This window comes from Phaenicophaeus curvirostris, unplaced genomic scaffold (assembly GCF_032191515.1).
Source record: "Phaenicophaeus curvirostris isolate KB17595 unplaced genomic scaffold, BPBGC_Pcur_1.0 scaffold_668, whole genome shotgun sequence".
Taxonomy (NCBI): domain Eukaryota; kingdom Metazoa; phylum Chordata; class Aves; order Cuculiformes; family Cuculidae; genus Phaenicophaeus; species Phaenicophaeus curvirostris.
The window spans coordinates 1-12,129 of record NW_027207182.1 but is presented as its reverse complement, the minus strand read 5'-3'; the positions used below and the strand labels follow the sequence as shown (position 1 = coordinate 12,129).

General features: G+C 64.7%; 1 protein-coding gene across 1 annotated transcript; it reads left to right on the top strand.

Moving 5' to 3' along the window:
• On the top strand, positions 1-12,116 carry LOC138735280 (SH3 and multiple ankyrin repeat domains protein 1-like; the record flags this gene model as incomplete). The annotated part of the gene is made up of 7 exons (XM_069883184.1): positions 1-222; positions 3,377-3,580; positions 4,623-4,694; positions 5,398-5,506; positions 6,896-7,053; positions 9,569-9,722; positions 11,998-12,116. Coding segments are annotated over exons 1-7 (1,023 nt in total), but the record flags the coding sequence as incomplete, so codon positions are not given.
• Between the last annotated feature and the right edge of the window lie 13 nt (positions 12,117-12,129).

Sequence of the window (12,129 nt, the reverse complement as noted above, 5' to 3'; positions counted from 1 at the left end):
TGGGATGGTGACGCGATGCCGCGCACGCCGGCCTCCAGCGAGGAGGAGGAGGGGGGTCGGGGCTCCGAGTACCCCGAAGGCGACTCGGATTCGGGGAGCGAGGGACCCCCAAACCCCGGCCCCCCCCGAACCAGGGGCCCCCCCAGACCCCCCCCGGCCCCCGACGACGCCCACTTCAGCCGAATGGTTTTCCGCATCGGCATCCCCGACCTGCACCAAACGGTGAGGGGGGGACCCCAAAATATTGGGGGGGGACACCCCAAAATATGGGGAGGACCCCAAAATATAGGGAGGACCCCAAAATATAGGAGGGGGCAAAATGGGGGGGTGAGACCCCAAAATATGGGAGGGGGGAACATATGGAGGGGGAAAATATGGGGGGACCCCAAAATATGGGGAGGGGCCCCCAAAATCCAGGGGGTACCTCAAAATATAAGGGGGTTAAAATGGGGGGGACCCCAAACTCGGGGGGGGGTGAAGCCAGAATGTGGGGAGGCATCAGGACCCCAAAAGTGGGGGGATCAAAATTAGGGGGGGACCCCAAAGTGGGGCAGAAACACCCTAAAATATGGAGGGGGGGTGTCCTGGGGGGCTCATGGCCCCCCTTTGGGGGTGCTGGGGGTCCCCTTTATGGGGGTCCCTGGTCCCATGGGTGCTGGGATTCCCCTTTGGGGGTGCTGAGGGTCCACATTCTGGGGGTCCCTGACCCCATGGGTGCTGGGGGTCCCCTTTATGGGGTTCCCTGGCCCTGGGGGTGCTGGGGGGGTCACCATTGTGGGGGTCCCTGACCCTGGGGGTCACCGTTGTGGGGGTCCCTGACCCCATGGGTGCTGGAGGGTCCCATTTGGGGGTGCTGGGGGTCCCCATTCTGAGGGTCCCTGGTCCCATGGGTGCTGGGGGTCTCCTTTGGGGGTGCTGGGGGTCCCCTTTATGGGGGTCCCTGGCTCTGGAGGTGCTGGGGGTCCCCTTTATGGGGGTCCCTGACCATGGGGGTCCCCATTGTGGGTGTCCCTGACCCTGGGGGTCCCCTTTCTGGGGGGTCCCCAGCTCTGGGGGTGCTGGGGTCCCCTTTAAGGGGGTCCCTGGTCCTAGGGGTCCCCATTGTGGGGGTCCCTGCCTCCATGGGTGCTGGGGGGTCCCCACTCTGAGGTTCCCTGACCCCATGCGTGCTGGGGTCCCCCCTGGGGGTGCTGGGGGTCCCCATTCTGGGGGTCCCTGACCCCATGGGTACTGGGGGTCCCCTTTATGGGGTTCCCTGGCCCTGGGACTGCTGGGGGGTCCTCATTGTGGGGGTCCCTGACCCCGTGGGTGCTGGAGGGTCCCATTTGGGGGTGCTGAGAGTCCCCATTCTGAGGGTCTCTGGTCCCATGGGTGCTGGGGGTCTCCTTTAGGGGTGCTGGGGGTCCCCGTTGTTGGGGTCCCTGGCCCTGGGGGTGCTGGGGGTCCCCTTTTTGGGTCTCCCCTTTATGGGGATCTGTGGCCCTGGGGGTGCCCATTCTGGGGGTCCCGCTCTCTGGGGGTGCTGGGGATCCCCTTTGGGGGTGCTGGGGGTCCCCTTTATGGGGGTCCCTGACCCTGGGGGTGCTGGAGGGGTCCCCATTGTGGGTGTCCCTGACCCTGGGGGTCCCCATTCTGGGGGGTCCCCAGCTCTGGGGGTGCTGGGGTCCCCTTTGAGGGTACTGGGGGTCCCCTTTACGGGGGTCCCTGGTCCTAGGGGTCCCCATTGTGGGGGTCCCTGACCCCATGGGTGCTGGGGGGTCCCCACTCTGAGGTTCCCTGACCTCATGAGTGCTGGGGTCCCCCCTGGGGGTGCTGGGGGTCCCCATTCTGGGGGTCTCTGACCCCATGGGTGCTGGGGGTCCCCTTTATGGGGTTCCCTGGCCCTGGGGCTGCTGGGGGGTCCTCATTGTGGGGGTCCCTGACCCTGGGGGTCACCGTTGTGGGGGTCCCTGACCCCGTGGGTGCTGGAGGGTCCCCTTTGGGGGTGCTGGGAGTCCCCATTCTGAGGGTCTCTGGTCCCATGGGTGCTGGGGGTCTCCTTTGGGGGTGCTGGGGGTCCCCATTGTTGGGGTCCCTGGCCCTGGGGGTGCTGGGGATCCCCTTTGCGGGTGCTGGGGGTCCCCTTTATGGGGGTCCCTCACCCTATGGGTGCTTGGGGTCTCCTTTTGGGGTGCTGGGGGTCCCCATTCTGGGGGTCCTTGACCCCATGGGTGCTGGGTGTCCCCTTTGGGGGTGCTGAGGAGTCCTTATTGTTGGGGTCCTTGACCCCATGGGTGCTCAGGGTCCCCTTTATGGGGTTCCCTGGCCCTGGGGGTGCTGGGGGGGTCCCCATTGTGGGGGTCCCTGACCCTGGGGGTCCCCATTCTGGGGGTCCCTGACCCCATGGGTGCTGGGGGTCCCCTTTATGGGGTTCCCTGGCCCTGGGGGTGCTGGGGGGGTCCGCATTGTGGGTGTCCCTGACCCTGGGGGTCACCATTCTGGGGGTCCCTGACCCCATGGGTGCTGGAGGGTCCCATTTGGGGGTGCTGGGGATCCCCATTCTGAGGGTCTCTGGTCCCATGGGTGCTGGGGGTCTCCTTTGGGGGTGCTGGGGGTCCCCTTTATGGGGGTCCCTGGCTCTGGAGGTGCTGGGGGTCCCCTTTATGGGGGTCCCTGACCATGGGGGTCCCCATTGTGGGTGTCCCTGACCCTGGGGGTCCCCTTTCTGGGGGGTTCCCAGCTCTGGGGGTGCTGAGGTCCCCTTTGAGGGTACTGGGGGTCCCCTTTACGGGGGTCCCTGGTCCTAGGGGTCCCCATTGTCGGGGTCCCTGCCCCCATGGGTGCTGGGGGGTCCCCACTCTGAGGTTTCCTTACCCCATGAGTGCTGGGGTCCCCCCTGGGGGTGCTGGGGGTCCCCATTCTGGGGGTCTCTGACCCCATGGGTGCTGGGGGTCCCCTTTATGGGGTTCTCGGGTGCTGGGGGGGTCCCCATTGTGGGTGTCCCTGACCCTGGGGGTCACCATTCTGGGGGTCCCTGATCCCATGGGTGCTGGAGGGTCCCATTTGGGGCTGCTGGGGGTCCCCACTGTTGGGGTCCCTGGCCCTGGGGCTGCTGGGGGGGTCCCCATTGTGGGTGTCCCTGACCCTGGGGGTCCCCGTTGTGGGGGTCCCTGACCCCATGGGTGCTGAGAGTTTCCTTTGGGGGTGCTGGGGGTCCCCATTCCGAGGGTCCCTCACCCTGGTGGTCCCCACTGGGGGTGGTCCTTGACCCCACGGATCCTTGGGGGGGGGGTCCCCATTCTGAGGTTCTGTGACCCCAGAGGTGCCGGGGTCCCCTTCGGGGGTGCCGGGGGGGGGGGGTCCTCACCCCATTTTGCTGACACCCCCCCCCCCCCAGAAGTGCCTGCGCTTCGACCCCGGGGCGGCGGTGTGGGCGGCCAAGCAGCAGCTGCTCTGCGCCCTGACCGAGGGCCTCCACGACGGCCTCAACTACGGCCTCTTCCAACCCGCCGCCGCCGGCCGCGACGCCAAGTTCCTCGACGAGGAGCGCCCGCTGCGCGACTACCCCCAGAGCTTCGACCAGGGCGTCCCCTACCTCGAGGTACCGCCGCCGTTTGGGGTCCCTCTAGGGCTTCTAGGGTCTCCAGGGGGTCTCCATGTGGGTTGGTGACACCCAAAAGCTTCATTCAGGACGTTTTGGGGGTCCCTCTATGGCTTGTAGGGTCTCCATGGGGTTTGTAGGATCTCCATGGGGTCTCCATGGGGGTTGGTGACACCCAACAGCTTCATTCAGGATGTTTTGGGGGTCCCTCTATGGCTTGTAGGGTCTCCGTGGTGGTTGTAGGATCTCCATGGGGGTTGTAGGGTCTCCGTGGGTGTTGAGGACACCCAACAGCTTCAACCAGGGGGTTATGGGGGTCCCTCTAGGGCTTGTAGGGTCTCCATGGGGTCTCCATGGGGGTTGGTGACACCCAACAGCTTCATTCAGGAGGTTGTGGGGGTCCCTCTAGGGCTTGTAGGATCTCCATGGGGTCTCCATGGGGGTTGGTGACACCCAACAGCTTCATTCAGGAGGTTGTGGGGGTCCCTCTAGGGCTTGTAGGATCTCCATGGGGTCTCCATGGGGGTTGGTGACACCCAACAGCTTCATTCAGGATGTTTTGGGGGTCCCTCTATGGGTTGTAGGGTCTCCATGGGGTTTGTAGGATCTCCATGGGGTCTCCATGGAGGTTGGTGACACCCAACAGCTTCATTCAGGACATTATGGGGGTCCCTCTATGGGTTGTAGGGTCTCCATGGGGTTTGTAGGATCTCCATGGGGTCTCCATGGGGGTTGGTGACACCCAACAGCTTCATTCAGGACGTTTTGGGGGTCCCTCTATGGCTTGTAGGGTCTCCGTGGTGGTTGTAGGATCTCCATGGGGGTTGTAGGGTCTCCGTGGGTGTTGAGGACACCCAACAGCTTCAACCAGGGGGTTATGGGGGTCCCTCTAGGGCTTGTAGGGTCTCCATGGGGCCTCCATGGGGGTTGGTGACACCCAACAGCTTCAACCCTGGGGTTTTGGGGTTCCCTATGATTGTGGGGTCTCCATGGGGGTTGGATGAAGGGGGGAGGGGGTGCCCTGACACCCCCCCCCCCCCAGTTTCGTTACAAGACGCGCGTCTACAAGCAAACGAACCTGGACGAGAAGCAGCTGGCCAAGCTGCACACCAAGGTGGGGACAGGGACACGCCCTGGTGTCCCCAAGACCCTGATGTCCCCGTGACCCTGATGTCCCCGTGTTCCGTGTCTGTGTCCCCAAGACCCTGATGTCCCCGTGTCCCAGTCTGTGTCCCCATCACCCTGATGTCCCCGTGACCCTGATGTCTCCATGTCTATGTCCCCATGTCCCCATGACCCTGATGTCCCCATGTCCCAGTCCATGTCCCCATGTCCCCATGACCCTGATGTCTCCATCCCCATGTCCCCATGACCCTGATGTCTCCATGTCCCAGTCCATGTCCCCGTGTCCCCATGACACTGATGTCTCCATGTCTATGTCCCCATGTCCCCATGACCCTGATGTCCCCATGTCCCAGTCCATGTCCCCGTGTCCCCATGACCCTGATGTCTCCATGTCCATGTCCCCATGTCCCAGTCCATGTCCCCATGTCCCCATGACCCTGATGTCTCCATGTCTATGTCCCAATCCATGTCCCCATGTCCCCGTGACCCTGATGTCTCCATGTCTATGTCCCCATGTCCCAATCCATGTCCCCATGTCCCTGTGACCCTGATGTCCCCATGTCCGTGTGCCCGTGTCCCTCTCCATGTCCCCATGACCCTGACGTGTCCGTGTCCTTGTCAGTCTCCCCGTGTCCCTGTCCATGTGTCCATGTCCGTGTCCCCGTGTCCCTGACGTGTCCGTGTGTCCCCAGACGGGGCTGCGCAAGTTCCTGGACTACGTGCAGCACGGCTCGGCCGAGAAGGTGGCGCGGCTGCTGGACCGAGGGCTGGACCCCAACTACCACGACTCCGACTCGGGGGGTGAGACCCCCCCAAATCCTGAGACACCCCCCCCCACCCCCCAACACCAACCCCTGGGGACCCGGGACCCCCCCAAATCCTCAGACCCCCCTAACCCCTGGCTGGGTACCCTCTGACCCTGGGACCCCCCCCCCCCCAACCCCTGGGGACCCCAGGACCCCCCCCAAATCCTGAGACACCCCCCCTAACCTCTGGGGACCCCCCCCAAATCCTGAGACACCCCCCCCAACCTCTGGGGACCCCCCCAAATCCTGAGACCGCCCCAACCCCTGGGGACCCCCCCCCCATTTGGGGGCTGATTCCCTTGGATTTTGAGCTGCTCCCCCCCCCCATTTTGGGGGCTGATTCCCTTGGATTTTGGGGTGACCCCCCCTTTTTAGGGCTGTTTCCTTTTGGTTTTGAGCTGCAACCCCTCTTTTTGGGATGATTCCCTTGGATTTTGAGCCCCCCCTCCCATTTTGGGGGCTGATTCCCTTGGATTTTGAGCCCCCCCCCATTTTGGGGCTGATTCCCTTGGATTTTGAGCCCCCCCCCATTTTGGGGCTGATTCCCTTGGATTTTGAGCCCCCCCCCGTTTTTGGGGCTGATTCCCTTGGATTTTGAGCTGCCCCCCCCCATTTTGGGGGCTGATTCCCTTGGATTTTGGGGTGACCCCCCCCTTTTTAGGGCTGTTTCCTTTTGGTTTTGAGCTGCACCCCCTCTTTTTGGGATGATTCCCTTGGATTTTGAGCCCCCCCCCCATTTTTGGGGGCTGATTCCCTTGGATTTTGAGCCCCCCCCCATTTTTGGGGGCTGATTCCCTTGGATTTTGAGCCCCCCCCCCCATTTTTGGGGCTGATTCCTTGGGGTTTGGGGGTGACACCCCCATTTTGCTCTGATTCCACGGGGTTTTAGGATGACCCCTCTCATTTTTGGGGGTGATTCCTCAGGGTTTTAGGGTGACCCCTCTCCTTTTATGCCTGATTCCTTTGGATTTTGAGCCCCCCCCCATTTTTGAGGCTGGTTCCTTGGGGTTTGGGGGTGACCCTCTCATTTTTGGGGCGATTCCTCAGGGTTTTAGGGTGCCCCCTCTCCTTTTAGGCCCAATTCCTTTGGATTTTGAGCCCCCCCCCCACTTCCAGTCTGGTTCCCAGGGCTTTGCCCCCCCCCCCCCCCGTGTCTCAGGGTGACACCCCCCCTTTTGGGGTGATTCCTCAGGGTTTTAGGGTGCCCCCTCTCCTTTTAGGCCTGATTCCTTTGCATTTTGAGCCCCCCCGCCATGTTTGAGGCTGTTCCCTTGGGGTCTGGGGGTGCCCCCCGCCATTTTGGCTCTGACTCCTCGGGGTTTTGCCCCCCCCCCCCATCTCACAGTGACCCCCCCCCTCTCTTTCCACCCCCCCCGCCTCTCAGAGACCCCCCTGACGCTGGCTGCGCAGCGGGAGGGCCCGGCCGAGGTGGAGATCATCCGGCTGCTCTGCCTGGGGGGGGCGCACCTCGACTTCCGAGCCCGCGACGGGGCCACCGCGCTGCACCGCGCCGTCTGCACCCGCCGCTACCCGGCCCTGCTGGTGGGGGGGGGGGGGGGGGGGGCGGCGGGAGCCAATGGGAGAGGGCGGGGGGCGGGACTAAGGGGAGCGAGAGCCAATGGGAGCGCGAGGGGGCGGGGCTTGAGGGGGCGGGAGCCAATGGGAGCGCGCGAGGGGGGCGTGGCCAACGTGCCGCTCCCTCCCGCGCTTTTAGTGCGGTCACGTGACGCTCCCTCCCGCGCTGCTGGTGGGGGCGGGGCTTAAGGGGGGCGGGAGCCAATGGGAGCGCAGGGGGTGTGGTCACGTGATGCGCCCTCCCGCGCTGCTGGTGGGGGCGGGGCTAAGAGGGCTGGGAGCCAATGGGAGAGAGGGAGGGGCGGGGCTACGGGAGGGGCAGCCCAATGGGAGCGCAGGGGGGCGTGGTCACGTGACGCTCCCTCCCGCGCTGCTGATGGGGGCGGGGCTAAGGGGGGGCTGGGAGCCAATGGGAGGAGAGGGGGGCGGGGCTAAGGGGAGCCGAGCAGCCACGTGGGGCTCGGGGGAGGGGGGGCACCTACAGTGGGGAGGGGGCTCCCGTGGGCACCCATAGGTGGGCACAGGCACCCAGAGCCCGCGGGGGGCTTCCCGGGGGGGCAGGGGGCTCCCCTGGCCGTGGGGGCAGTAGGAGCAGGGAGTGCAGGGGACAACGGGGGCCAGGGGTGCTCTGGGTGCTGGGGGGGCAGGGGCCGTGGGTGCTGGGGGGGGCTGGGGGTGCAGGGGGCCATGGGTGCTGGGGGGGGGCTGGGGTGGGAGAAGGTTCCATGGGTGCAGAGGGTGCAGGGGGTTCCATGGGTGCAGGGGGCTCCAGGGGTGCAGGGGGTTCCATAGGTGCAGGGGGTGCAGAGGGTTCCATGGGTGCTGTGGGTGCAGGGGTTTCAATGGGTGCTGTGAGTGCAGGGGGTTCAGGATGTTTCCCTGGATGCTGTGGGTTCAGGGGGTTCCCTGGGTGCTGTGGGTGCAGGGGGTTTCCAGGGGTGCAGCGGGTGCAGGGGGCTCCATGGGTGCAGGGGGTTTCAGTTGGTTCCGTGGGTGCTGTGGGTGCAGGGGGTTCCGTGGGTGCAGCGGGTGCAAAGGGCTCCACGGGTGCTGTGGGTGCAGGGGGTTCCAGGGGTGCAGGGGGTTCCATGGGTGCTCTGGGTGCACGGGGTTCCATGGGTGCTGTGGGTGCAGGGGGCTCCATGGGTGCAGGGGGTTCCATGGGTGCTGTGGGTGCAGGGGGTTCCATGGATGCAGGGGGTTCAGTGGGTTCCATGGGTGCTGTGGGGTTCCAGGTGTGCAGCGGGTGCAGGGGGTTCCAGGGTTCAGTGGGTTCCATGGGTGCAGGGGTTTCCGTGGGTGCTGTGGGTGCAGGGGGTTCAGGAGGTTCCATGGGTGCAGGGGGTTCCATGGGTGCTGTGGGTGCAGGGGGTTCCCTGGGTGCTGTGGGTGCAGGGGGTTCAGGAGGTTCCATGGGTGCAGGGGGCTCCATGAGTGCAGCGGGTGCAGGGGGTTTCCCTGGGTGCTGTGGGTGGCAGGGGGTTCATGGGTGCAGGGGGTTCAGGGGGTTCAATGGGTGCTGTGGGTGAAGGGGGTTCCATAGGTGCAGGTGGTTCCAGGGGTGCAGGGGGTTCCAGGGGTGCTGTGGGTGCAGGAGGTGCAGGGGGTTCCATGGGTGCAAGGGGTTCCCATGGGTGCTGTGGGTGCAGGGGGCTCCATGAGTGCAGCGGGTGCAGGGGGTTCCCTGGGTGCTGTGGGTGCAGGGGGTTCCATGGGTGCAGCAGGTTCAGGGGGTTCTGTGGGTGCAGGGGGTTCCGTGGGTGCTGTGGGTGCAGGGGGTTCTGTGGGTGCAGGGGGTTCAGTGGGTTCCATGGGTGCTGTGGGTTCCAGGTGTGCAGCGGGTGCAGGGGGTTCAGTGTGTTCCATGGGTTTCCATGGGTGCAGGGGGTTCTGTGGGTGCAGGGGGTTCCATGGGTTCCATGGGTGCAGGGAGTGCAGGGGGTTTCCGTGGGTGCTGTGGGTTCCATGGGTGCTGTGGGTGCAGCGGGTGCAGGGGGTTCTGTGGGTGCAGGGGTTCTGTGGGTGCAGGGGGTTCAGTGGGTTCCATGGGTTCCATGGGTGCAGGGGGTTCCAGGGGTGCAGCGGGTGCAGGGGGCTCCGTGGGTGCTGTGGGTGCAGCGGGTGCAAGGGGCTCCACGGGTGCTGTGGGTGCAGGGGGTTCCAGGGGTGCAGGGGGTGCAGGGGGTTCCATGGGTGCAGGGGGCTCCATGGGTGCTGTGGGTGCAGGGGGTTCTGTGGTGCAGGGGGTTCCATGGGTGCAGGGCGTTCAGTGGGTTCCATGGGTGCTCTGGGTGCAGGGGTTTCCATGGGTGCAGGGGTGCAGGGGGTGCAGGGGGTTCCATGGGTGCAGGGGGTGCAGGGGGTTCCGTGGGTGCAGGGGTTCAGTGGGTTCCGTGGGTGCTGTGGGTTCCACGGATGCTGTGGGCGCAGGGGGCTCCACGGGCGCTGGGGGTTCCAGGGGTGCTTCTGGGTGCCCCCGCAGGCGCTGCTGGACCTGGGGGGCTCCCCGAACTACAAGGACCGCCGGGGGCTGACCCCCCTGTACCACACGGCCATGGTGGGGGGGCGACCCCCGCTGCTGCGAGCCTGCTGCTCTACAACCGCGCGCACATCGGCACCGTCGACGAGAACGGCTGGCAGGAGATACACCAGGTCCCCTGGCCCCACGTCCCTGGCCCCACATCCCCCCCCCGGGCCCCCCCCCCCGGCCCCCAATGTCCCCCTATCCCCATGTCCCCAATATCCCCCTGGCCCCACCTCCCCACATCCCCGTGTCGCCCTGTCCCCATATCCCCATCTCCCCAATGTCCCCATGTCCCCATGTCCCCCAATGTCCCCCATGTCCCCAATGTCCTCATGTCCCCATGTCTCCCCAATGTCCCCATGTCGCCCCAATGTCGCCATGTCCCCAATGTCGCCATGTCCCCAATGTCCTCATGTCCCCCATGTCCCCCATATCCCCCATGTCTCCCCGTATCCCAATGTCCCCAATGTCCCCAATGTCCCCAATGTCCCCATATCCCCTATGTCCCCAATGTCCCCAATGTCCCCCATGTCCCCATATCCCCAATGTCCCCATGTCCCCATATCCCAATGTCCTCATGTCCCCCAATGTCCTCATGTCCCCCAATGTCCCCATGTCCCCATATCCCCAACATCCCCAATGTCCCCATGTCTCCCCATGTCCCCAATGTCCCCATGTCCCCATATCCCCATGTCTCCCCATATCCCCAATGTCCCCCCATGTCCCCATGTCTCCCCATATCCCCCATGTCCCCAATGTCCCCATGTCCCCCAATGTCCCCAATGTCCCCATGTCCCCATATCCCCAACGTCCCCCGATGTCCTCATGTCCCCATATCCCCAATGTCCCCAATGTCCCCAATGTCCCCATGTCCCCATATCCCCAATGTCCCCAATGTCCCCATATCCCCAATGTCCCCATGTCCCCATATCCCCATGTCTCCCCATATCCCCAATGTCCTCATGTCCCCAATGTCCCCATGTCTCCCCAATGTCCCCATGTCCCCATATCCCCATGTCTCCCCATATCCCCAATGTCCCCAATGTCCCCAATGTCCCCATGTCTCCCCAATGTCCCCATGTCTCCATGTCCCCACATGTCCCCCTGTCCCCTTGTCCCTGTGTCCCCATCACCCCGTGTCCCACCACATCCCCGTGGTCCTTGTCCCTGTGTCCCCATGAGCTCGTGGCTTCTGTCCCCATGGCCCCATCCCCATCCCCATGTCCCTGATTGTGTCTCTATCCCATGTCTCCATCCCTGTCCCCATGTCCCCCATGTCCCCATCCCTGTTCCTGTCCCCATGTCCCCTGGCTGTATCCCTGTCCCTGTGTCATCATCCTCGTCCCCATGTCCCTGCGTCCCATCCAATGTCCCATCCCATGTCCCCATCCCCATGTCCCTGGTTGTGTCCCTGTCCCCGTGTCCCCATCCCTGTCCCCGTCCCCATCCCTATGTCCCATCCCCATGTCCCTGGTTGTGTCCTCATCCCATGTCCCCATCCCTGTCCCTGTTCCCCATGTCCCTGGCTGTGTCCCCATCCAATGTCCCCATCCTATGTCCCCATGTCCCTGTCCCCATGTCCCTGGTTGTGTCCTCATCCTATGTCCCCATCCGGGTCTCCGTCCCCATGTTTGTGATTGTGTCCCCGTCCCATGTCCCCATGTCCCCGTCCCCATGTTCTCATCCCCATGTCCCCGTCCCATGTCCCCATCCCTGTCTCCGTCCCCATGTCTGTGGTTGTGTCCATGTCCCATGTCCCCATGTCCCCATGTTCTCATCCCCATGTCCCTGTCCCCATGTCCCCATCCCTGTCCCCATCCCTGTCTCTGTCCCCCATGTCTGTGGTTGTGTCCGTGTCCCATGTCCCCATGTTCTCATCCCATGTCCCTGTCCCCATGTCCCCATCCCTGTCCCCATCCCTGTCTCTGTCCCCATGTCTGTGGTTGTGTCCCCGTCCCATGTCCCCCATGTCCCCGTCCCCATGTCCCCCGTCCCCATGTCCCTGTCCCCGTGTCCCCATCCCATGTCCCCATGTCTCCGTCCCCATGTCTGTGGTTGTGTCCCTGTCCCATGTCCCCATGTCCCTGTCCCATGTCCCCGTCCCCATGTCCCTGTCCCCGTGTCCCCCATCCATGTCCCATGTCCTCTGTCCCATGTTCTCATCCCCATGTTCCTGTCCTCATGTCCCCATCCCATGTCCCCATGTCCCCGTCCCCATGTTCTCATCCCCATGTCTCTGTCCCCGTGTCCCCATCCCATGTCCCCATGTCCCCCGTCCCATGTCCCCATGTCCCCGTCCCCGTGTCCCTGGTCCCGTGTCCCTGTCCCCGTCCCCATGTCCGGGTCCCCGTGTCCCCGTGCCGGTGTCAGTGTCCCTGTCCCCCCAGGCGTGCCAGGCACGGTCACTCTCAGCACCTGGAGCATTTGCTGTTCTACGGGGGCCGAGGCGGCCGCACAGAACGCGTCCGGGAACACCGCGCTGCACATCTGCGCCCTCTACAACAAGGTGGGACACGGGG